The sequence below is a fragment of the Ascaphus truei genome, unplaced genomic scaffold (genome assembly GCF_040206685.1).
Source record: "Ascaphus truei isolate aAscTru1 unplaced genomic scaffold, aAscTru1.hap1 HAP1_SCAFFOLD_955, whole genome shotgun sequence".
Classification (NCBI taxonomy): Eukaryota; Metazoa; Chordata; class Amphibia; order Anura; family Ascaphidae; genus Ascaphus; species Ascaphus truei.
In genome coordinates, this window is record NW_027457294.1 from 114260 (window position 1) to 140242 (window position 25983).

Sequence of the window (25983 nt, forward strand, 5' to 3'; positions counted from 1 at the left end):
TGGTGGTTGTGATAAACTTTAATCCTACCCACTGCTTTCTGCTTAGGTTGCGCATTGTATGGTCTTGTGCAAGACTGGGAAGAGGGCACTGTTCAAGCCACACAACAGCCAAGCGTTAATATACCCTGATCTCCGTTTCACCGACACATAAAAGCACCTTGACCTCCCAGGGTGTACTAACATGGCGGCAGGAGCCCAGTAACTGGTACGTCATAGGCGCGAGCCGGCCCCTTTGCAGCTGCCTTGAGAATGCCTGCTTCCGTAATGAATCAGGCGTTGGAGTAACCGGCTGAAGGGGTCCTGACGTTTGGCTGCGTAGTGCGTACTGTGAACACGTGTGAAGTGTGGTAGTGTGCGGAGATGGGAGGCCTCGAGAAGAAAAAGGTACCGGGATATATTGCTGTTCACTATATATACACACATACACTCTACACATGTGTTTAGGTATGGGACCTGTGTGTCTGTCTCCATATATATATATATATTATACACACACAGTTTAGAGGTTTAGTGACTAGTACATATGTATATATTTAGTTCCTAATGTTTACATAATCACTATGTTGAGGTTCTGTTTCATTGCTAAAAAGTTCCCCCAGAGCACTTTCTATTATTGTCACGTGTATTAAAGCGCTATGTGCAAATAAAGATATACATGCATAGTAATGTGTGTGTATTTGTACCGTGTTAGCCGAGCTTAATAATCAAAAACGAATACTCTATCTATACCGTTCTGTGGCTAACAAAATGCTTTTATTTTTGTGAGCTTTCGAGATACACTGATCTCTTCTTCCGGCAGTTGTAACACAAATAAAAGCATTTTGTTAGCCACAGAACGGTATCGTCTATTTATTTTTTAGTGTATGTATATATGTATGATATATATACACATACACACACACACTATGCATGTATATCTTTATTTGCACATAGCGCTTTACAACACTAACACACGTGACAATAATAGGAAGTGCTCTGGGGGAACAACGGACCAGAACCTCAACATAGTGAGTATGTAAATATTAGGAACTCAATATATACATATGTACTAGTGTGTGTGTGTGTGTGTGTGTGTGTGTGTGTGTGTGTGTGTGTGTGTGCACACACACCTACCTACCTCCTGAGGGAGAAATATGAACCATTTTACATTTTTAGCCCATTATCAGGAGTCGAACAAGGGCATGTGGCACATAGTGTGTGTGTGTATACATATTATGTACAGTGTGGGCTGTATATTATGTGGGCTGTGTTCTGTGTGCACATGCGTGCTGAACGTATATGTAGATGTGCAGTAGAGCAACATGTTATTGGAGGTACCAGCACCTGTAACCTCATTTAAATCTTGTCTCTTTCAGTATGAGCGTGGATCTGCCACAAACTACATCACCAGGAACAAGGCGCGTAAGAAGCTGCAGCTCAGCCTTGCTGACTTCAGGTGCGATAGCGTCCGCGAGACAGGGAAACTGCCATGAGTAACGTTCTGTAATAACCCTGACACGCAGTGAGCCCAACTCCGGATGGGAAACATTAATAATATATACATACATACGCCGACCTAGGAGATCTGAAAGGTTATTAATTAAACATTACTCTTTGTTTTCACCCCTCCCTGTAAAGCATTGCTCTCTCTTGACCCCCTCTGACCCCCCCCCTTGCACTCTCCTCTTTGCACTCTCCTCCCCTCTCTTTGCACTCCTTGCCTTAAGCTAAGGTCCCGCTCCCTCAGTCAGCGCTCTCGCACTGCAGACAGGCGGGGCGCTGACAGACACAGACCGCGATATGGGGTCTGTAGGGAGCGGGAGGCTTGAGCAGGAGGGGGCGTGGCTTGAGCGGAGGGACCCGCTACTCTCCCCCCACCCCTCCCTCCACGGGCTCGGGCTGGAGCTGCTGATGGTTTTTAATTAAAAGCAACACACACACACACAGGCACTCATACACACACAGACAGGCACTCACGCTGCTTTCCCTCCACACTCCTCCCCGCTCCCTCCCCTCCTCCCGAAGCCTCCCCTCCTCATTGGCTCACAGCCACACCACGTGACGCGTCGAAGCTAGGGATTACAATTCTCTTGTATCCCCTAGCGGCTGACGCGTCACAGCGTGTAGTGAGCTGTGCAGCCAGGGGGGACCGGGACCGGCTCGGGAGGATTCCCCTGCTGGTGGGGAACTCTCGTGTGGCCGCCCGTGCCGCCGGGCGCAGCGGGTCCCAGCCCTTACTGTGTCTGCTCCTCTCTGTGCTCCCTCCTCTCCTACTCATCTGTCTCATCCTCTCCTTGCTGTCTCCACTGCCATTAAAATCCCCTCTCCCAGTTTCCTGGGTGAGTGAGACGTCACCCAGTCTATCACAGAGGGGAGGTATGTATATCTTGATTTATCTCGCACCGGTAGTTTACTCAGTGCTTTACAAAGACAGTACATGGAATTATAATACAATAAGTGCCGCAAAGTCCCAATAGGAAAGGAAATCCCTGCCCCGCAGAGCTTACAACCTAAGCCCGTGCTTATAGTGCCGGCGACGCGACCGATTACGTCACCCGTCGCCATTGCGAAAGTTACGTTTTAAATTGGGCAACGTCTCTGCTACAAGGCCAGCGACGTCATAAAAGGGAAAGGCAGAGGGACGGAGAATCTCTCCGATTGGCTACATTGAGAGACTATAAGCGCACGCGATGGCGGCAATGCATTTGTTTGATGCGAAGGTCGCGTCGACGGTACTATAAGCGCAGCCTGAGTATTATGATGGGAGACAGCAGGTGAGGGAATAAGTGCAGTAGATGGCAGTGCTTGGCCACAATAGTTTGTAGGAGTGACTGAGTGTGGCAGTAGCAGGCTACTGGGATACTTCTTTTGAGAAATGACTTTTAAGGTTGGTCGGTAATTAATTAGACGGGTTAACACCATTAGCAGGGAAATAGGTGGCAGGGAGGCAGGTGTATACATCAGGCCTGGGAGGGGCAGTGTATTACTGAAGGTCACCCAGCATTTTAGAAAGTGATCTAGCTGTGAAAAAATTGCCATTGCATTTAGAAAGCCAAATTCTCACAGTTGCAGGGTGGATGATAAAGTGCAGAGTCCAATTCTTGTATTCTTCACCTCCAATTCGATTCCAATTTGAACTCCACAGACACTTCATATGTGACACCTAAGACGTTACACAGCCAATGTGCTGGCTCATTACACAGGATGTGCTGTCTCTGGGTGAGTGACAGGCTGTTCAGCTTATCACAGGGGGATGTGCAGACATCCTTAGAGAAACATAAAGATTACATTAATTAGGACATTAATACCTGTCACTCTCATGGCACCCCACTGCCATTAAAATCACCTCCCCCAGTATTTCCTGGGTGAGTGAGTGTAACGGAGCGCTCACCACAAACAAGGCGTGACCGCGATGCCGAGGTGTGGATTGATATAAACGCCACCCACAGCCGCGTGAGCACGTCTGGAGTGTAGATTAGTCGAGGTAGCCGGGCCTGGATTGGAGAGTTGAGTAGTCGTGATACTTGCCGAGGTCGGGGTTGGAGAGTAGCGGATCGTTGCAGGCACTATTAGCTGTGGTACGGATTGTCGTTGGTAGCCGGGGTCAGGAGTTGAGAAGAGGAGTCCAATTCAAAGCCGGGTCAGGAACAGAAGGACAGGACTGCGGAGGCAAGGAAGCAGTGAACACTACGCAACATAGGTTTATGCTCAGCCGATTTGCCAGTGGGGCAGCTGAGCATAAATAGGAGAGAGCAACCAATGAGACAGGTGTGGAGGCGCGTCAGCAACGGTGGCTGCGATTGGCTGTTCTGATGCGAGGGACAGGTGTGGGGAGGAGCTCCGGGGATGTGTGATGGCGCGGCTCTCTGCGCAGGCGAGGTCCGGAGGCAGACACATTAAGGTCCAGGCGAGGTGCGCGCGGGCCCAGTACGGTAACCGGTCCCACTAGAGGAGGTGCCATGGATCACGGGCGGACCGGAGGTCTCAATCACGGATTGGGGCAAGCGGGGTACGCGCTGAAGCTGACGTGCCACATGGATCCTTACAGTGAGAGGCTACTCAGTCTAACACAGGGGGAGAGATGTGCAGTCTTATTGGCTCTCTGGGTGAGTGACAGGCCGCACAGAGGAATGTGCAGACATCCTTAGAGAAATATATATATATATTCACCCACTGTATTAATAGTATTGTGTGTGATGCGCTTTTGTAAGTCAGCCGTTTTTAAATTGCTAAACTGCTGAGCTAGGGTAGGGAGGAGGAAGGATTTGGAGTCCATACCGGCAGCAGATAACGTCTGAATAGGACCAGCAGGGACATTTATTTTAGGTGAGAGTAGGAAGCCAACTTCCAACATTGCCGTTGTCCTTGTAATGGAGCTCCAACAGATAACGTCACGGCTTCCCTTTGGCCCGCAGGACATTTAAACGCCGCCATTATGTTAGGCACACAAGTTCCCTGGCTGCATAGATACCGGCACCGCTGCGGAGGTAAGTATCTCTGGAAGCGGGGGGTCCCCGGAACTGAAATAAACACCGTTCAGCTTCAAAGACCCCTTGCTTCAAACATATAATTAAAACAAATTAAATAATAATAATAATAATAATGTGAAACACAGTGCAGCCGGCTCTGCTTTCAATCGAAGTTTGGAGCATGATGCTGGACTGCGTTGTAACGGTTGGTGGTGTATGTGTAGTTAGTGTCTCTAACTCCCCCACCCCTCTCTTCCGCAGGCGCCTCTGTATCCTGAAGGGCATCTACCCCCATGAACCCAAACACAAGAAGAAGGTCAACAAGGGTTCCACTGCCCCACGGACGTTCTACCTCCTGAAGGACATCAGGTTCTTGCTCCACGAGCCCATTGTGACAAAGTTCAGAGATTACAAGGTCCGTCCTGCGGGGGGGGGGGGGGGGGGGGGGAGCAAATATGGAGGGTTGGGTGTTCTCGCCAGGAATTAGGGTATTGCCCACTAGAATGAGTGTGTGGAGTTTGTAGAGGCGCTGCTGTGATCTCATGGGGTGACTGCAGCGTGCGTATGTCGGGTTTGGTACTCTCTATCACACTTGGCCCACTGATTGCAGGTTTGTAAGGATCTCTCTGGCCCCTAATCAGTATGCTGTGAAGCCTTCTTCCCATGCCAGAGAAGAGTATACGTCCTCTCCATTGAATAGAGCTGATACACAGCATATTTATTAGGGGCTTTGTGGTTGTGTATTTTTATTGGTCTCTCACCTTTCCTCCCCCCTCTGTTTTCTCATCGCTCCTCGTCTCCCACCAGGTGTTTGTGCGCCGCCTGCGCAAAGCGTACGGGAAACATGAATGGGACTCAGTGGACAGGATCAGAGACAACAAACCAACTTACAAACTGGATCACATCATCAAGGAGAGGTGAGGAGCCCCGCGCCCTAGACAGGGCCGTCTTGTGCCCCGAGCCCCGCGGTTACAGAGACCCCCGCGCTCTTTCCAACAATAAAATAACTGATTGCCGGGGATTAGTGCGGGGGGGGGGGGTGTCTCTGTAAGTGTCTCCGACCTTGTCCGGCGGCATCTCTTCCCACCGCGTCCCGTTATCATGGCGTCGCGTTGCCGTGGCGCTGTGACGTCCTGGCGCTGAGTTGTCTTGAGGACGAGATGCTGCGCTGGAGCAGGTCGGAGGCCTCGCAAAAGCCCTACGCTCTGAGCCCCGCAAAATTCCCTGCCCGCCCTGCCCCCAGACTCCTCCGCCACCCCCCCACACTAGCACTGGAAGGGTGAAGGGAGAAACGCTCTGCAGGTATCTAGCGCACAATGGGTTAAAAGAGTAACGCTCTGCTGGTGTCTGGAAGAGACGGGGTTAATGCGTTAGAGGTGAGGATGTCACATTGTGGGTGTGTGGTCTCCACGTGGCCCCTGATCGCTCCTCCCTCCCTCGCAGGTACCCAACGTTTATCGACGCTCTGCGGGACGTGGATGACGCCCTGTCCATGTGCTGCCTCTTCTCCACCTTCCCTCGCACAGGGAAGTGCCACGTTCAGACCATCCAGCTCTGCCGCCGGCTCTCCGTGGAATTGCTCAACTACGTCATTGCATCCCGGTCCCTGCGCAAGGTGAGGGCGCCGCTGCGCGTGTGTCACGGACTACACCGGAAACAGGAAGGCAGCCGAGAGGTTAACATCACAGGGTCGGTGCCTTCTAGGGGCAAAGTGTACTAATGGCAGGGACATGGTTAACGGGTGTGATTTCCTCTGGCGTACCCTTTTTTGATGTCACTGTGTGTTAAACAAGAGTTTGCACGAGCAGTGCCCCTTCTCTCCCCTCATCCTTCGTGGATCTCTGATAAGGGAGGGGGAGGGGGAGGGAGAATAAGGACAAAGTGATTTTACAAACACGTCCCCATTCAGGGGCCCCGAAGTAATGCAACTTTCCATGAATTTCCCAGGAAATACAAGCAGACAGACGGTGTTATTAGCACTGTTAGCTTCCTTAATGGGAGCCAATGGAACTGGTGATACATTCTTTACAAATGAGGTTGTTTTCTGGCTGTCTACTTGAGGATTTTGCATTGATACATTTGCATCAGAATGGTGTGGGTGTGTACTTATGTACATGTAATGATACAACAATGGGGGAAGGGAAGGGGATGAAAACCCTCGCATCAGCCTATAATTAAGTGAAATAAACAACGGTGCAATAAGGGGAGAGAACAGGATGAATACTAGAAAACAAAGACACCCTCAGGGCAGCACTCGTTGTATATGAAAATGTAGTGATGATAGACTTAAAATTAAAATGCTTTAATAATGTTAGTTAAAATAAGTGTCAAAATCGTTGAAATAAATGAACAACTGACAGTGGTAAAACAACACACAAAACAGACAAAAATACACAATACTTAAACTGACATCTAGGGGGAAAGGTAGAGATCCTACCTATCTGCTAATTAGCAGTGATGAACAATCATTAACTGAATAGTTTGCCCCCTGGTTCAGCAATAACAAGGTTAAAAAGCCTGTAAAATAGATACAGGTGACGGTGGACTGACATGCAAAGGTATATGCCAAAAAATGTAATGCAAAATATGCCGTAATAGAGTGAAAGCTCACTGGTGATGGTATAGTGCAGCCATAATCAACTAAAATGTTGAAATAGCTCTGGTCGTGGAGGATCCCTAATTATGGGATAAAACAGCTTTAACTGTAAGTTGGTAAAGTAGGTGATCTAAGTGTTGATAAACAGTGCGCACAAGAGCTCACAAAGTGTGATACTTAGCTCTGGGGCACGGTTCTAGTCCGTATCCAGTTATAGCCCCCTAGTTCAAATGTGACAATGTCACATTTGAATTAGGGGGCTATAACTGGATACGGACTAGAACCGTGCCCCAGAGCTAAGTATCACACTTTGTGAGCTCTTGTGCGCACTGTTTATCAACACTTAGATCACCTACTTTACCAACTTACAGTTAAAGCTGTTTTATCCCATAATTAGGGATCCTCCACGACCAGAGCTATTTCAACATTTTAGTTGATTATGGCTGCACTATACCATCACCAGTGAGCTTTCACTCTATTACGGCATATTTTGCATTACATTTTTTGGCATATACCTTTGCATGTCAGTCCACCGTCACCTGTATCTATTTTACAGGCTTTTTAACCTTGTTATTGCTGAACCAGGGGGCAAACTATTCAGTTAATGATTGTTCATCACTGCTAATTAGCAGATAGGTAGGATCTCTACCTTTCCCCCTAGATGTCAGTTTAAGTATTGTGTATTTTTGTCTGTTTTGTGTGTTGTTTTACCACTGTCAGTTGTTCATTTATTTCAACGATTTTGACACTTATTTTAACTAACATTATTAAAGCATTTTAATTTTAAGTCTATCATCACTACATTTTCATATACAACGAGTGCTGCCCTGAGGGTGTCTTTGTTTTCTAGTATTCTTTCTTATGTACATGTACACATACTTGTACACACTTATATACTTGTACACACTTATATACTTGTACACATACATATACTTGTACACATACATATACTTGTACACATACATATACTTGTACACATACATACTTCTATTTATATATACATACACACAAATACACATTTTCTGTGTACATATGCGCGCGCACACCGATTTTTCGTGAGTATGTACACATGCGCGCGATCGAGGTAAAAATGATTATTTGTATGTCGATCCTTTTATTACATGAATGTATATAAAGTAAGCAGGACATTGCGTTTCAAAGGGCGTTTTTCCTATATTCCTCCCCATCTCCTGCAGATTCTTTATTGGCTGAGGCTGCTCCTTTGCCATATGATGCTCACGGGGTTAACTGTCCGCTTTGTGTCACGCTCTCTGTCCGCCTTGTCACACTCTGTCCGCTTTGTGTCTCACTCTCTGTCCGCAGGTCTTCCTGTCCATCAAAGGAATCTATTACCAGGCGGATATCCTGGGCCAGACGGTGACGTGGGTGACTCCTTACACCTTCTCTCACAACGTGAGTGGCGCGGGGAGACCTGGCTGCTTTATTCACTTGGTTATAAACAGTCCGCACCCCTCCTCGCAATGAGACATTACTCCGATGGCGCACAAGCCACGAGTCCGTTCGGAGGCTGCTTACTGGTTTATAGGTTATTTGAGTCACCTTTTTTTTTTGTAATAGGATTTCCCCGAGACATCTCGCACACATCAAATACTATAAACTGCTCAGGGGGAAAAAGATCAACATTGTAAACCAGACAATGTCGCCACGTTCAGTGATCACGCAGAGATCACGCAGAATCGCGTGACTGCGTGTGATCTCTCGGATCGGTTTGTGCTACAAGAGGAATATAGGCTTGTAAAGGAGGCTGGCTCGGAGAGCTGACAATCTAGTGGGAAGTGGCGCTTCCAATCCAAAGGGAAGATCGCAGTGCGGAGGAGGAGGGACGGACCCAGCGGCGTTAACCCCTGCTCTGCCAGAACGGGAAGGGGTTAATACTTCACAAATGGAGATGCACCCTCGGGGGGGGGAGCAGTGAGAATCAGAGGGTTGGGGGGGTAATAGGGGGGGCAGTGACTTTGTTTGTATAACATATCGTGCCAGCCTTCTCCTAGCACAGAGATCAATAGGGCATACCTAATCTGATAGGGTCATAAAGTGTCATATGGAGGAAGAGGTGGGGGGGCGGGGGACTGATGGCCTCCCTAACCCACCCCCTTTCCCTTCCTATACACGCAGAGCAACGTTAATTATTATACAGGGAAGGGGCTCCGGTCCCTCCACCGATGCCTCACTCCCCCTCCCCCCCCCCACGGAACACTCTTCCTGTGTCATAACTGATACCCTCCAGGGACCTGCAGAGTATCGCGCTGCTGGCGAGCTGTTTAGTAACATTATGTATGTCGCTGCCGTGCTGTGTATTATCAGCGTTTGTTTATAACACGGCGACGTGATCGGCAGTGCACTGGGGTCAGAACGTGGTCACTATAATACCCAGCACTGTTACAGGAGGTGAGCCCTGCTCCTGGGGGCTTCGTCACATGGGATGTGCTGCAGAGCATTGCTCCTTTAGGGTAACAGGATGAATCTATGCAGAGGTTTGGGTGGTGGTAGAGCGTTTCTCTAAGCACTTTCCCTGCCTGAGCTCTGCAGAGCGTCTCTCTAGGCACCCTCCCTGCCTGAGCTCTGCAGAGCGTCTCTCTAGGCACCCTCCCTGCCTGAGCTCTGCAGAGTGTCTCTCTAAGCACCCTCCCTGAGCTCTGCAGAGCGTCTCTAAGCACTTTCCCTGCCTGAGCTCTGCAGAGCGTTTCTGTAAGCACTTTCCCCGCCTGAGCTCTGCAGAGCGTCTCTCTAAGCACCCTCCCTCCCTGAGCTCTGCAGAGCGTCTCTAAGCACCCTCCCTGAGCTCTGCAGAGCGTCTCTAAGCACCCTCCCTGCCTGAGCTCTGCAGAGCGTCTCTCTAGGCACCCTCCCTGCCTGAGCTCTGCAGAGCGTCTCTAAACACCCTCCCTGAGCTCTGCAGAGCGTCTCTCTAGGCACCCTCCCTGCCTGAGCTCTGCAGAGCGTCTCTAGGCACCCTCCCTGCCTGAGCTCTGCAGAGCGTCTCTAAGCACCCTCCCTGAGCTCTGCAGAGCGTCTCTCTAGGCACCCACCCTGCCTGAGCTCTGCAGAGCGTCTCTCTAAGCACCCTCCCTGCCTGAGCTCATGAGCCCTCTTTCTCCCCACTCACACCGCTCTCTCTTTCCCGCCCTCCAGCACCCCACAGATGTGGATTACAGGGTCATGGCCACTTTCACAGAGTTTTATACGACTCTCTTGGGGTTCGTCAACTTTCGTCTCTACCAGATCCTCAACCTGCAGTACCCACCCAAGGTAAGAGCGCCCCCCGAGCCTCAGAGGTAAATGTATCTGCTGAAAACGCACAACACGCCAGGCCGAAGTCGCCGTCCCTGTACCCATTGCCTGTGCGCGCCGTCCCTATGTCCCCTCGCGCTGCACGCACCGTCCCTGTGCTCCCCCGCGCAGCACGCCGTCCCTGTGCCGCTGTCTGCGTTGTGCCCTCGCAGCTGTCCTTATCCCCCTCTGGTGTCCCCTCAGCTGGATTCTCACTCGGAGGTGGAGCTAAAGGCAGAGGAGGAGGACAGATACGCTTTGGAGTCTGAGGCCTACATGGAGGTACGAGTAAAACAAAAATCTGTCCTGCGCTCCGGTGTACAGCTTCCGTACCCGTAGGTGTCAGTGTAAGCCACTTGGGAGCGGAGTGAGAGGGGCAAATGCAGACCCTAGGGTAGATCGGGGCTGGGAGGGAAATCCCTTACCTCTAAATGCTCTCCGATCTGGGTCCTGCTCTTCTTCTGACCTCCGCTTCTCCTGCGTGCGTCCGAAATGTAGAGTAGATTGGAAGAAAAACCTGGCGATACTGCAAGCGGCAAAGATCCAGGCAACGTCCGGTTTGTAAGAGAGAACTTTATTCCGACATCACACACACACAACCAGGGTTCTGTGTGCGACCAGGGTTCTGTGTGCGACCAGGGTTCTGTGTGTGTGATGTCGGAATAAAGTTTTCTCTTACAAACCGGAAGTTGCCTGGATCTTTGCCGCTTGCAGTAGCGCCGGATTTTCTACATGGAGGAACGAGCCTGCGTGCGAGTGTTCTCCCTCTCCCCCACCCCCATGTGCCCCCCACTCTCTCTCTGTGTGCCTGTGTGTGTGCGCGCGCTAGTCTCTCGAGGTCGCTCTGTGCCAGTCTCTCGCACGCTCTCTGTGTGGCAGTCTCTCGCGCTCTCTCTGTGCCAGTCTTAACCCCTCAGTGCCAGCCTCTCACTCCCGCCTTCTCTCTGTCTGTTCTGCAGAAGTTGGCCGCTCTCTGTGCCAGTTTCTCTCCCGCTCTTTTTCTGTGCCAGTCTCACTCATACTCTCTCTGTGCCAGTCTCTCACTCCCGCTCTTTCTCTCTGTGCCAGTTTCTCACTCATACTCTCTCTGTGCCAGCCTCTCTCCCGCTCTTTCTCTCTGTGCCAGTCTCTCACTCATACTCTCTGTGCCAGTTTCTCTCCCGCTCTTTCTCTGTGCCAGTCTCACTCATACTCTCTCTGTGCCAGCCTCTCTCCCGCTCTTTCTCTCTGTGCCAGTCTCTCACTCATACTCTCTGTGCCAGTCTCTCACTGATACTCTCTCTGTGCCAGCCTCTCACTCCCGCTCTTTCTCTGTGCCAGTCTCACTCATACTCTCTCTGTGCCAGTCTCTCACTCCCGCTCTTTCTCTCTGTGCCAGTCTCTCTCATACTCTCTCTGTGCCAGCCTCTCTCCCGCTCTTTCTCTCTGTGCCAGTCTCTCACTCATACTCTCTCTGTGCCAGCATCTCTCCCGCTCTTTCTCTCTGTGCCAGTCTCTCACTCATACTCTCTGTGCCAGTCTCTCACTGATACTCTCTCTGTGCCAGCCTCTCACTCCCGCTCTTTCTCTGTGCCAGTCTCTCACTCCCGCTCTTTCTCTCTGTGCCAGTCTCTCACTCATACTCTCTGTGCCAGCCTCTCACTCCCGCTCTTTCTCTCTGTGCCAGTCTCTCACTCATACTCTCCGTGCCAGTCTCTCTCCCGCTCTTTCTCTCTGTGCCAGTCTCTCACTCATACTCTCTGTGCCAGCCTCTCTCCCGCTCTTTCTCTGTGCCAGTCTCTCACTCATACTCTCTCTGTGCCAGCCTCTCACTCCCGCTCTTTCTCTGTGCCAGCCTCTCACTCCCGCTCTTTCTCTGTGCCAGTCTCTCACTCCCGCTCTTTCTCTGTGCCAGTCTCTCACTCCCGCTCTTTCTCTGTGCCAGTCTCTCACTCCCGCTCTTTCTCTGTGCCAGCCTCTCACTCCCGCTCTTTCTCTGTGCCAGCCTCTCACTCCCGCTCTTTCTCTGTGCCAGCCTCTCACTCATACTCTCTCTGTGCCTGCCTCTCACTCCCGCTCTTTCTCTGTGCCAGTCTCTCACTCCCGCTCTTTCTCTGTGCCAGTCTCTCACTCATACTCTCTCTGTGCCTGCCTCTCACTCCCGCTCTTTGTCCTGCAGAAGTTGGCCACTCTCTGTGTTGCCTCTCACTCCCGCTCTCTCTGTCCTGCAGAAGTTGGCTGCTCTCTGTGCCTGCCTCTCACTCCCGCTCTCTCTCTCTCCCTCCTGCAGAAGTTGGCTGCTCTCTGTGCCTGCCTCTCACTCCCGCTCTCTCTCTCTCCCTCCTGCAGAAGTTGGCTGCTCTCTGTGCCTGCCTCTCACTCCCGCTCTCTCTCTCTCCCTCCTGCAGAAGTTGGCCGCTCTCAGTGCCAGTCTCTCACTCCCGCTCTCTCTCTCTCCCTCCTGCAGAAGTTGGCTGCTCTCTGTGCCTGCCTCTCACTCCCGCTCTCTCACTCCCTCCTGCAGAAGTTGGCTGCTCTCAGTGCCTGCCTCTCACTCCCGCTCTCTCTCTCCCTCCTGCAGAAGTTGGCTGCTCTCAGTGCCAGTCTCTCACTCCCGCTCTCTCTCTCCCTCCTGCAGAAGTTGGCCGCTCCCAGTGCCAGTCTCTCACTCCCGCTCTCTCTCTCCCTCCTGCAGAAGTTGGCTGCTCTCAGTGCCAGTCTCTCACTCCCTCCTGCAGAAGTTGGCTGCTCTCTGTGCCTGCCTCTCACTCCCGCTCTCTCTCCCTCCTGCAGAAGTTGGCTGCTCTCAGTGCCAGTCTCTCACTCCCGTTCTCTCTCTCTCCCTCCTGCAGAAGTTGGCTGCTCTCAGTGCCAGTCTGTCCCGTGTCGTTCCCTCTCAGCCGGAGGATGAGTCCGAGGTGGACGTATTCCCTGCAGACCCAGTGAGTATCATTCAGCTCTCTGATTGGTGAATCAGGGGTGTGGTTTTTCTCATGCAGCATTCTGATTGGTGCATAAGAGTTATGGGGTGGGTTTGTTGTCCTGTACTGCTCTCCAATTGGTTCAGGAGAGCTCAGAGGGCGGGGCTGGTCTTGCTCTGTTCTGATTTGGTCCAGGAGAGTGTGGGGGAGGGATTATTCTCTTGCACTACTCCAATTGAATCAGAAGAGCGCAGGGGCGGGGTTATTGGATTACACTGCTCTCATTGGTGCAGGAGTGATCAGGGGTGGGATCGCTTTCTCACGCGGCTCTCTGATTGGTGCAGGAGAGTGCAGGGCAGGAGGAGGAGCGTCAAAAGCAGCTCCAAGAGGAGGAGAAACAAAAGTCTCTGTTTGTGGATCTCAAATTCTTCCTGAACCGGGAGGTCCCGCGAGAGGCACTGGCCTTCATTGTTCGGTAAGAGAGGCGTGGAGGGCGGAAGAGACCAAGTGAGGTGTGGGGGGGGGGGGAGATCCATTGTATGTGCGGCTGCGAAAGACCATGATCTGTGGGGGTGGAGCCGGGAAAGACGATGCTCTTTGGGTGAGGTAGGGCCGGGATATACCATGATTTGTTGGGAGAGAGCGTGGGAGACCACAATCTGTGATGGGGAGAGAGAGGATCTGTGGCGGAGGAGGGAAGGTCGGGGGGAATGCAAGGGGTGGTGTGGCGGTTCCTCACCAGACTTGTGTCCCTGCAGGAGTTTTGGGGGGGAAGTGTCGTGGGACTCCTCGCTCTGCATCGGGGCGACCTACGACGCCTCAGACCCGTCCATCACACATCACATCATGGACCGGCCCAGCATACAGAACCAGATAATCAACAGGTGAGCTATCGCGCGTCCGACACCCGTTTGAAGCGACCCGAAAACCAGCCCCCCACGGCCTGGAGGTCTCTGCTTGGATCCCCGTTTGGGGCATGGGGGTTGTGTGGGGTGGTGATGTCCATAAACCCCTGGTAGGCAAACGGTTCAGACTCTAGGGGGGGTATTCACTAAAGTGTCCCGGCTGCAAAACCACAGAAAACAGCACCCAAATAATTTAAAAGACAAAACAGCCAGGCACTGTGGAGAGGGGTTGTGTTGTCTGCGAGTCTGACTCGGGACTGTCCCCTCTTCTCCCCACCCCCACTCCCCCCCTCCCCCCAGGTATTACGTGCAGCCGCAGTGGGTGTTTGACAGTGTGAACGGCCGCCTGCGCCTCCCTGTGGCGGATTACTTCCCGGGGGTGCTGCTGCCCCCACACCTCTCCCCGTTCATCCAGGAGAAGGATGGCGACTACATCCCGCCAGAGAAGCAGCGGCTGCTGGCGCTGCAGAGAGGAGAGAGGCCTGGTAATAATGTGCGGGGGGACTGGTGGGGCGGAGGGCTGATGGTGGTGGGGAGAGGGCCTAGTCAGGCTCGTGGCCTGATGGTGACTGAGGAGTCTTGCGACGGGGTGAGGAGGGGTCTAGCGACGGGAGGCCCATGCAGGGGGTGTGGCCTGTTGTGGGAGGGGCCACTTTTCAGGTAATCAAAGGACAGGAGTGGAGCATATTGATGGGCGGGAGGTCCTCTGCAGCAAGGGAAGCTGTCTGACTGGTGGATGGGCGTGTCAGGGGAGGGGCCTGCAAGGAGGGGTGGTCATGCAGTGGGGGGAGGAGCCAGGTAATAGGGTTTTATTTTGAGGGTAGTGGACCCGGGGAAAGTTGTCAAGAAACCGGGTTGGTGTGGAAAGGAGAGTTAACGAGGGGCCGGGGGGTGTGGAAAGCAGAGATAACGAGGGGTCGGGAGGTGTGGAAAGGAGAGTTAATGAGGGGCCGGGAGGTGTAGAAAGGAGAGTTAACGAGTGGCCGGGAGGTGTGGAAAGGAGAGTTAATGAGGGGCCGGGAGGTGTGGAAAGGAGAGTTAATGAGGGGCCAGGAGGTGTAGAAAGCAGAGATAACGAGGGGCCGGGAGGTGTAGAAAGCAGAGTTAACGAGGGGCCAGGAGGTGTGGAAAGGAGAGTTAACGAGGGGCCAGGAGGTGTGGAATGGAGGGTCTGGGAGGTGTAGAACTTCTTGTATAAAGATGAGACGATATCAGGGGATCCAGTGTTTAATGCTCTGTTTCTAGAAGAACAAGAAGAAGAGGAGGAGGAAGAAGACGACGACGAGGAGGAGGAGGAGGATGATGACGAAGATGATGACGAGGACAATGAGGAGGATAAGAAGCTGAAAGATATGGAAGAGAAGAAGTTTGGAGAGAAGGTACCCAGATGGGCCTCGTGTTATACTTGGTCATCACAGATTTCTGATCCTGAATAATTTCCACCTCCCTCCACCCCCTCTCCTTTTCTTCCCACCCCTCTCCCTTTCCCACCCATTGCCCCTGCTCTCTCCCCTCCCTCTCTGTCTCCCCATCCTCCTTTCTCTCTTGCCCCCTCATGCTCACCCGCTCCTCCTCCACACTCCCTCTCAGAAGCCCAGTGTGAAGGTGACAGCCGGCACGGTGAAGGTGGAGGACCGGGCGCGGGCAGCAGAGCAGGAGAAGAACGAGGAGAAGCGTCTCGCCATCATGATGATGAAGAAGAGGGAGAAATATCTGTACAACAAGATCATGTTCGGCAAGAAGCGCAAAGTCCGCGAGGTATGGGTTTTGCGAGGAGGGGGCGCATGAGGAACGTGTAATGTGTTCAGGGAGAAGGAAAGGAACACGTCCAGGGCAGATATTTGCCATGGGGATTTAAAAATGGAGTTACGGTGACAAGACACATTGGGGGAGGTGCAGAAAAAGGCATGGGGGGGGGGGGGGAATCAGAGGTGGTGACAGACATTGCAACAAGAACACAATCATTTTATTCCACCAAGTCATAAATAAATAATCTTGGGAGAGCCAGGGGTCTCAAAGGTAAAATTGTTACTTTCGGGGGCCCAACTTGCGATCCTTCCCCCTTACCCATTAAACCTCCTTCCTCGCTCGCTCTCCCCCCTCTCCTCACAGGCCAACAAGCTGACGATGAAGAGGAAAGCCCACGACGAAGCCGCGAAGGCCGAGAAAAAGAAGACCAAGAAATCCAAAAAGGAGTGAGTGGGTCGCTCTGCTGCCAACGGCGTTGAATCCCTCCCCCCCTCCCCCTCCGCCCCGAGATGCGCCATCCTGAGTTTTACCCCTGTGTAACTCGCTGCTTCCAGCAGATAAGGAGTTAACAAGGCCCCTCATCACACCGTGGACTTTGTATAAACGCGCGCCGCTCTCCCGCCTGACTGCAGATTCCAGCAGGTGCAGACGCCGACAGTGACTGGTCTGGTCTTCCATCCCAATGGACTTTGCATAGAGCCAATACTGCACTGTGCACTATGGGGGGGGAGGGGGGAGCAAATCCAGTCTTCAAGGGCCACCTGGGTGCTGAAGCAGGGGTAGGCCTAATACCCAGCCTGTCGGTGGCCCTTGAAGACTGGGGTTGTCCGCCCCTGCTGCAGGGGATGAGCTGCAAGACCTGCATTTATTCCACCCCCTAATTGAACCAACATCTCTCCTTTTTGTAACATAGTTCAGCTTTGTGGTGGTAAATTAAAAGGGATCATCGCTGTGTGTAATGAAATCCCGGGTAGATCCGTCAGCAGGGGAAGGGTGTGGCCTTTTGTATTTTCAGGTTTTTAGGAACCCACATAATCGCTTTTGATGTCTGACCTGTTTCCTATAAAATTTTGGGATTAAAAGGAATTCCACCGTGGGGATGTATTGTGTGTAGCAGGAGGGAGGCACGGGTGCTGTGCTTTTAAAAGTGATCTACCTGTACAGATTGAAGTATACACTCGATGCTCTTACAAGAAATAAATGTGATGACAAAAATATAGTAGTTTTTACTTATTGTTAACATTTAATATCCATCACTAAAGGAAACCACGAGTCCTCCGCTAATGGAAGGATACTTGATTGGAGTTGGTTATACAGAATACAATGCACTAATACAAGTACAGAGCACATGAGCAGCGTCTGTAAGCGGTGTATACTGTACGCAGAACTGACTAGAAGGAATATTATATAGTTGTTTATCCCCCCCCCACCCTATTTACTGAAACTCCTGGTAGTTTTTCTCATTACCTGCCCCTGATCACGAGCCTCTGGGTGTGCTGAGTCTTATCTCACGACTTTGGGCAGGAGCTCTCTTCTTCTCTTTTGCCCACCTGGAGACCATCTCCTGCTCTGGAGACTACAGGTGTAACCGGGGCTGACATTCCAATTTTTGACAGGTTCTCTCATGACTAAGGCTAAGGCCCCGCTCCCAGTCAGCGCACCTGCGCTGCTGACAGGCGGTGCGCTGAGATACACAGACCGCGATCTGCGGTCTGTAGGGAGCGGGAGGTGGGAGGTTTGATCGGGAGGTGGGAGGTTTGATCGGGAGGTGGGCGGTTTGACAGGGAGGGGGGGCGTGGCTTGAGCGGAGGGACCCGCTACTCTCCCCCCCCCTCCCTCCACGGACTCGGGCTGGAGCTGGAAAGTAAGTTTAAACACACACACGCAGGCACTCATTCATACACACACACACACGCGCACACAGGCAGGCACTCACGCACTCATACACACACACGCGCGCACAGGCAGGCACTCGGGCACACACACACACAGACAGAGGCAGGCACTCACGCACTCGGGCACACACATACACACACAGATAGGCATGCACGCACTCAGACACACACACAGAGAAAGGCACTCACCTGCTGTCACTCCACACTCCTCCCCGCTCCCCGAAGCCTCTCCTCCTCCCGAAGCCTCTCCTCCTCCCGAAGCCTCCCCTCCCCATTGGCTCACAGCCACACACGTCACGCGTCAAAGCTAGAAAACACCATTCTCTGGTGTCTCCAGCGGCTGACGCGCTACAGCGTGTAATCAGCTGTGCAGCCAGTGGGGACCGGGACCGGCTCGCGAGGATTCCCCTGCTGGTGGGGAACTCGCGACCCGCCGCCCGCACCAACGAGCGCAGCGGGACCGAGGCCTAAGGCTGCGTCCCCGCTAGCGCTGAGCGGGCGGCGCTTGCCGAGTTCACTTTGTGCAAAGTGAATTCTCACGTCCTCTGGCACGCATGCACGCTCGCTCTCCCAAGCTTGGCGCTTGGGAAGTCGAAAAAAAGTGTTTCGAGGCTCGCTCTTGTTTGAAGCTCGCTCAATAGGCACCCACATGCGCGCCCGCAAAATTCGCAGGACACCCGCGCTCATGCTTGGAGAGTTGGTGCCGTCACCACTCAAGCATGAGTGCGCGGTCAGCGCCAGCAGCAGCCTAAGTTTTTGTCGGCGCTCTGCCGGAAGGACGTGGCACCAGGCAAACCTGCAATGTGTTCATTATCCGCATATAGATACTCTCTCTCCTTATAAACCGCAGTGTGTTCATTATCTGCATATAGATACTCTCTCTCCTTATAAACCGCAGTGTGTTCATTTTTAACACATAGATCAGTAGTTTCCAACTTTTTTTGGTTAAGGAACCCCAAGTTAAATTCTGGGGAACCCCAACCCTCTCTAACAGCGCGCCTGAGATCAGATGCTGTGTAAGGAACCCCAACCCTCTCTAATAGCGCGTCTGAGATCAAATGCATTGTAAGGAACCCCAACCCTCTTAACAGCGCGCCTGAGATCAGATGCTGTGTAAGGAACCCCAACCCTCTCTAATAGCGCGTCTGAGATCAAATGCATTGTAAGGAACCCCAACCCTCTCTAATAGCGCGTGTGAAAAGCGTAAATAAAAAACACAGTCTGAGGTTATTTTGAAACAGAATAACACGTGAATTTATTCAAGTCAAGTGCACAACGGAGACAGCTTCAAAACAAAAGCTCTCTCCACAATAATCACGGTATGCCATATATTTATACCCTAAAACCTAAAGCTCCACCCCTTTATGGGGGGGCTTGCACGTCACTAAATATTACCTCATTTTGTAATACATAACAATACTAAAGCTGATGTCATTTTGTAATACATAACAATACTGGATAACTGTCAGCTAAAAATCATTATGGGGTTAAATGTGATGTCAGTTCTGCCACTTGGCACACTGTGTGAGAAACAGTTTATCTTAGACTACTAACGAGGCTTTCCCATAATATCTAGCCTGTTTACACTTTTAATTTGAAGCTGATTGGATGAGGAAGGGTCAATAAATTCAGCTAGGAGCGAAAATATTCCCTTCTCTGCTTCACACATTTGTTTATACAGAAATGAAACACAGAAATTAAGACTCACAAAGACAAGACAAGATGGCGGATTGAAATATTCACACAAAATGGCTCCATCCTAAATGCTGTTATGTTGTTATGCCAGACCCCCTAATGTCTCAACTTTGTCAGTCCCTCCTCTGATTCTTTAAAACATTGTTTTTTGAGAATTATTGGTATGATTTTAGTCCAGAAACACGTTGGGAGGCACAAGGGTGCTCCATCATTTCATAATGCTGCTTGAGGGGTGTAGGACAGTGCACGAAGGGTGCCTGCCAAATGTAGTCATAGTCTCGTATGGCGTTATAGCCAAATTCTTTTCCAGAGTTAGAACACTGTACTTGGCATCTTCTTTCTTCAAGGGACTGCTGTAAATTGGTTCTGCAAACAATGGCATTATGTCTGCAGAGGGGGTAGCACATTTGTGGATCATGCCTTTGACAAACGTAACACAAACATAGATGACAACGAGTATCACAATCATACACATTCAAAAATTTCGCTCCTTGTGATCCTACCAATCCAGTCAGCCCCAAAGGGTCCCAGTCTGTGTCACCTTCCTTCCTAAGTCTTTCTTGAATGTCTTCTATCTTATCTAACTCATGTTGTACCTTGCCACTCTGATCTTGGATGAAAACAGAACATTGTTCTTAAATTAGGGCACATACACCTCCTTTTGATGCTAAAATGTAATCTAAAGCCATTCTGTTTTGTAAGGCCATAAGCCTGATCTGAACCTGTTCTTGGTTTAATGATGAAATTAAAAACTGCTAAATTAAGGCCACATCCTTCCTGTAAATTGTTATCTGACTGAACATACATTTTTACACAGGTTTCATTGGTTGGTGGAGACACTTGACCCATAAATTGATTCTTGTTCCTAGTGTGTGATACACCCTTTAAAGAGGTTCCCTTAAAATATGGGAAAATACAGAAATTATACACATAATACTAAAAACCTTATTTTATGCAAGCAACCTTTCTTTGGGTATGCAGTTGCTAGATAAAGGAAATGGCATCTATCTCTATCATTATATATTTTCAGCTATTACTGAGAATTGAAGGGGTTTGGTATCTGTGGAAGCGAAATGCATGATCCTCACCCCTGCACGCATTGTATACATCATTCACTCAGAATATCAGAACAGACAATGTCTGCGATGGTCAACATGGCTGACTTATGATCCTTTCCTTGTGGCTGACACACCCCCTGGGTGACCCCCTCCTCTCGGTGGAGGTGCAACACACTTCTGGATCAAAGTTTTGCTGCATATGACACATACATAGAGAGTGATGAGTATTGCCAAAACACATACAAGAGCTTTCACAAGCCACGCTTCCAGGAAACCAATCCTCCCATCAAGGCTCAATTGTACATACACCTTAAATTTCTAACTTAAACACACTCTAAAGAATAAAAATATTGAGTCTCTGAAAATGAAATGTTCTGATAGAAATCAGGAATATTGAGTCTCTGAAAAAATAGAATGTTTTGAGTCTTTGAAAAAATGAAATGTTCCTGATAAGATCAGGCCTCTGCCTGGTATCTTATTTTCCTCGTTGGTTAACGGTCAAAGTTTATGTCTCGTCAAAACGTTAACTTGATGCGGCTGTGCTTTAGGTGACTTTGGTCTTTGGTGGAGCTGGAACGAGCTTTACTGTACTTTGGGTCCAGGGAAAGAACTCTGCCACTTTAATTGCTGTATTGGTGGTTAGTACGGGCCCTTTCATCTGGGATGAAGAGCATGCTTGTTTAGGAACTACTTGACCTTTAACTCCGTCTCGTGTAGGTGCACTTTTATCATACCTTATGCCTAGAGAGACTCAAAAAATGTATTAGTGGCATACAATACTTATTAATTGTTTTATTACCAACTAGCTGAGAGACCCGGCGTTGCCCGGGATGTAAATGCGTAATAGGTAGTATTATTTATAAATCGTGGAACAATAGGTGACTATTTGTTGGAAAGGTTGGATAATAATGTTGAAAAGAAAGATGGAAGAAAATGTAATACGATGTTGTATAAAAATGGTTTATTGTAAACACACCACAGTACAATGTATATTTTGGTGACATAAGTGATGTGAAAATGTGAGGCGTGTGTCCTGCTAGGGTGTGAGCGTGTGTGAGGCGGCGGGTGGGTGTTCAGTACGGGTGGCGCGTGGGTAGTGAGTGCTGGCTGTGGGTCGGGGTCCTGCTAGGGTGTGAGGCGGCGGGTGTGTGGCGAGTGCAGGTGACAGCTGGTCAGTGATATTGTTGCGTAGGGGCAGGATGCGGCAGGTGTGTGTCGAGTGTGTGGGGTGGGTGAGAGGCGGCGGGTGTGTGTCGAGTGTGGCAGGTCTGTTTAGTGCGTGCGGCGGCTGTGTGGCGCAGGGGTGTGAGCGGTGGGCGGGTGAAAGGCAGAAGTGCGGGTGGGCGAAAGGCAGAGGTGGGAGGGCGGACGAAAGGGGGAGTGAAGGGAAGGTGAAGGTGGGGGTGGGGGTGAAGGGGGGTGAAGGTGAGGTGAAGGGGAGGTTAAGGGGGGGGGTGGAGGGGAGGTTAAGGGGGGGGGTGGAGGGAGGTTAAGGGGGGGGGGAGGTGAGGTGATGTGGAAGGGAGGGGAAGTGTAGTGAGGGGTGGGTAAGGGGAGGTGGAGGAGGGGTGGGTAAGGGGAGGTGGAGGGGGGGTGGAGGGGAGGTGGAGGGGGGGTGGAGGGGATGTGGAAGGGAGGGGAAGTGTAGTGAGGGGTGGGTGAAGGGAGGTGAAGGCTGCTCACTCACCCGTCCGGCCGCTCACTCACCCTCAATCTCAATCACTCAATCTCCCACGTGGATCTGAGGCGGGAGGCAGCGTGTTGTGGCCGCTCCCCCGCTGACTGTAGCGGCGCCGGAGGGGGGGGGGTGGAGGGGAAGTGAGTGAGGGGAGGTGATCACTCCGCTCCCCCGCTGATCACTCCGCTCCCCCGCTGAGTGTAGCGGCGCCGGGGGGGGGGGGGGTGGGAGGGGAAGTGAGTGAGGGGAGGTGATCACTCCGCTCCCCCGCTGAGTGTAGCGGCGCCGGGGGGGGGTGGAGGGGAAGTGAGTGAGGGGAGGTGATCACTCCGCTCCCCCGCTGACTGTAGCGGCGCCGGGGGGGGGGGGGTGGAGGGGAAGTGAGTGAGGTGATCACTCCGCTCCCCCGCTGAGTGTAGCAGCGCCGGGGGGGGGGTGGAGGGGAAGTGAGTGAGGGGAGGTGATCACTCCGCTCCCCCGCTGACTGTAGCGGCGCCGGGGGGGGGGGGGTGGAGGGGAAGTGAGTGAGGGGAGGTGATCACTCCGCTCCCCCCGCTGAGTGTAGCGGCGCCGGGGGGGGTGGAGGGGAAGTGAGTGAGGGGAGGTGATCACTCCGCTCCCCCGCTGAGTGTAGCGGCGCGGGGGGGGGTGGTGGAGGGGAAGTGAGTGAGGGGAGGTGATCACTCCGCTCCCCCGCTGAGTGTAGCGGCGCCGGGGGGGGGGGGGGGGTGGAGGGGAAGTGAGTGAGGGGAGGTGATCACTCCGCTCCCCCGCTGAGTGTAGCGGCGCCGGGGGGGGTGGAGGGGAAGTGAGTGAGGGGAGGTGATCACTCCGCTCCCCCGCTGACTGTAGCGGCGCCGGGGGGGGGGGGGGTGAAGGGGAAGTGAGTGAGGGGAGGTGATCACTCCGCTCCCCCGCTGAGTGTAGCGGCGCCGGGGGGGGTGGAGGGGAAGTGAGTGAGGGGAGGTGATCACTCCGCTCCCCCGCTGAGTGTAGCGGCGCCGGGGGGGGGTGGTGGAGGGGAAGTGAGTGAGGGGAGGTGATCACTCCGCTCCCCCGCTGAGTGTAGCGGCGCCGGGGGGGGGGGGTGGAGGGGAAGTGAGTGAGGGGAGGTGATCACTCCGCTCCCCCGCTGAGTGTAGCGGCGCCGGGGGGGGTGGAGGGGAAGTGAGTGAGGGGAGGTGATCACTCCGCTCCCCCGCTGAGTGTAGCGGCGCCGGGGGGGGGGGGGGTGGTGGAGGGGAAGTGAGTGAGGGGAGGTGATCACTCCGCTCCCCCGCTGAGTGTAGCAGCGCCGGGGGGGGGTGGAGGGGAAGTGAGTGAGGGGAGGTGATCACTCCGCTCCCCCGCTGAGTGTAGCGGCGCCGGGGGGGGGGGGGGGGTGGAGGGGAAGTGAGTGAGGGGAGGTGATCACTCCGCTCCCCCGCTGACTGTTGCGGCGCCGGGGGGGGGGGGGTGGAGGGGAAGTGAGTGAGGGGAGGTGAAGGGGGGTGAGGGGACGTGAAGACCGCTCACTCACCCGTCCGGCCGCTCACTCACCCGTCCGGCAGCTCCCACGTGGAGGGGGGGGGGGGTGAAAGCGCGGGAAACAGGGAGAGGCGGAGCCTCCGGGACCGGTGGGGAAGAGAGCGGGAGATGTGCTGCTAACACTGTGAGCCCCGCTAATGTATGTAACACCCCCCCCCCCCCGTGTGTGTGTGTGTGTGTGTGTGACTGTGTGTGTGTGACTGTGTGTGTGTGTGTGTGTGTGTGTGTGTATGTGTGTGTGTGTGTGTGTGTGTGTGTGTGTGTGTGTGTGTGTGTGTGTGTGTGTGTGTGTGTGTGTGTGTGTGTGTGTGTGTGTGTGTGTGTGTGTGTGTGTGTGTGACAGTGTGTGTGTGTTTTTTTTTTTTTTTTGTGGACCTTTGGCCCGTCACTCCGCCTCAGGCCAATGCGAGGTGTGGGGGGCGGGCCAAGGGGGTGGTGTGAGTGTGTGAGGCCAATGAGAGGTGTGCGGGGGCGGGCGGCCCAAGGGACCAATGAGATTGCCGCTAGGGACACCGGACATCCAGGCAGGCAAACATACAGTGCTTTCACTAATATAGTATAAGATAGATGGTCCTTAATTTGTTCCTTTGAACTACTGTTAGTCATAAGTCATCCCATAAGTGTCTCATAGGGAGATAATTTATACCTAGGAACAAATTCTTGTATCAATGTGTTTACTACTGTCTTAACATCCGCATATAGACAGAGGTATCTCCTATTAATGCTCCTCATATTTAAAACTAAGCAGCTAATGTGGACTTGACTGTACTACAATCTAAGTTCCTAAGGCTTTGGGCCTCAGCCATTGTCAAACCAATTGCTTCCATAATCAACTCTATCCTGTCTACAGGCCATATCCCTAAGACCTGGAAAACTACCAGAGCTGTCCCAATCTTCAAAAGTGGGGACAAAAACACTGTCTCAAACTACAGACCAATCTCTCTTCTCCCCATACACACTTGCTCTCATTCATGCCTCACTGTCATCTCCTCCGATGCAAATGGTATCAACCTTTTCATAAAATACTAACTAACCTTAAAACTTGCCCCACAAATTAAACATCCCAATAGCCTGCACTCATGGCTATTATTTCACACACAGTCACTCCTACCACCCATTGTGGCCAAGCACTGCCATCTACAGCACTTATTCCCTCACCTGCTATCTCTGTAAATTCCCCTCAAACCTTAGATTGTAAGCTCTTAAGGGCAGGGATTTCCTTTCCTATTGTCTGATTTTGCTGCACTTATTATTCTATTATAATTCCCTCTACTGTATTCTTTCTGAAGTGCTGAGTACATTTTTGACGCTGTACATAAATTCATACACTACAATACACTACTATCCAATGTCATGGACAAAAATGTGTTCACTCCCAATTAAACAATTACTATACTAAGACAAATGCCCCTAGCCAATTCCAGTCAGGCCTCCACCCCAAACACTCCATTGTAACTATTCTGCTAAAAATATGAAATGCCTTGCATATAATATATACCCTGCTCACTTATGTAACTGTATTTGCAACTAGGTATCACCTGTCCTTTAACTCTATACCTAGAACATATCCAAAAACGAGAGGTGACTCCCAATGCACCACTTTGGCAAAACATTCTACAAATATTTTAACAATAACTACTGCTTATAATAAAATAGAACACCTATGGAAAAAATAAATGGTTAAAAGTTATAAAATATATCACATATTCATATAATAGTCAAATGCTTTTGTATAGGACTTCACACTAAATTTCTTGTAATATAAGCTCTTTGCACAGTGCCGAACACACAGACAGCGTTATTTTATTTTTTAAAGACACTCAGAGAAAAATTTCAGAGCATGTTTATCTTGGGCAGTTTGCGAGCCCGGGCGTTTCGCCAAAAAAAGACCTTGAAAGTGCAAAGCAGATAACAAAACAGTTTCTCCGTCTTCTAAATATTAATTACTGGATTGAAACTTCAGCTCAAAGTTAAAAATGGAGCTCTCTCCACAGCAATAAAACCGAAAAAATTTATGGCCTCTCTAAAAATAAAAAAATGACCTTTCCAAAATAAAAATATGGCCTCTCAAAAATAAAAATGGGACAATGAACTAAACTGAGGTTAGATCAACTTATGAACACACCCTATATAATTTAAACAATACGTGCAAGCTTAAAATCTCTCCAACATATCCTAATCCTATAGAAATGCAATTGACATGTTTTTACTGGTTTACACACAATACAGAAACCACAATAC

The 25983-nt window shown here is 51.4% G+C and overlaps 1 protein-coding gene across 1 annotated transcript; it reads left to right on the top strand.

The window, feature by feature from the left end:
* Positions 1-226: 226 nt before the first annotated feature.
* PES1 (pescadillo ribosomal biogenesis factor 1) lies at positions 227-17104 on the top strand. Its single transcript, XM_075585145.1, has 15 exons — positions 227-384; positions 1356-1435; positions 4710-4863; positions 5256-5365; positions 5892-6063; positions 8368-8457; positions 10198-10314; positions 10540-10617; positions 13167-13256; positions 13580-13710; positions 13994-14119; positions 14441-14625; positions 15386-15519; positions 15731-15898; positions 16253-17104. The coding sequence occupies exons 1-15, from the start codon at positions 361-363 to the stop codon at positions 16337-16339; spliced, it is 1746 nt and encodes a 581-aa protein (XP_075441260.1). The 5' UTR covers positions 227-360; the 3' UTR covers positions 16340-17104.
* Positions 17105-25983: the final 8879 nt, after the last annotated feature.

What these genes read in the sequence shown, in the direction of transcription:
- PES1 (XM_075585145.1), top strand. Translation starts at nt 361, where the DNA reads ATGGGAGGCCTCGAGAAGAAAAAG. An exon ending in AGTCTGAGGCCTACATGGAG is followed by an intron (nt 10,618 to 13,166) that starts GTACGAGTAAAA and finishes TCCCTCCTGCAG; the next exon opens with AAGTTGGCTGCTCTCAGTGC. An exon ending in AGAAGCGCAAAGTCCGCGAG is followed by an intron (nt 15,899 to 16,252) that starts GTATGGGTTTTG and finishes CTCTCCTCACAG; the next exon opens with GCCAACAAGCTGACGATGAA.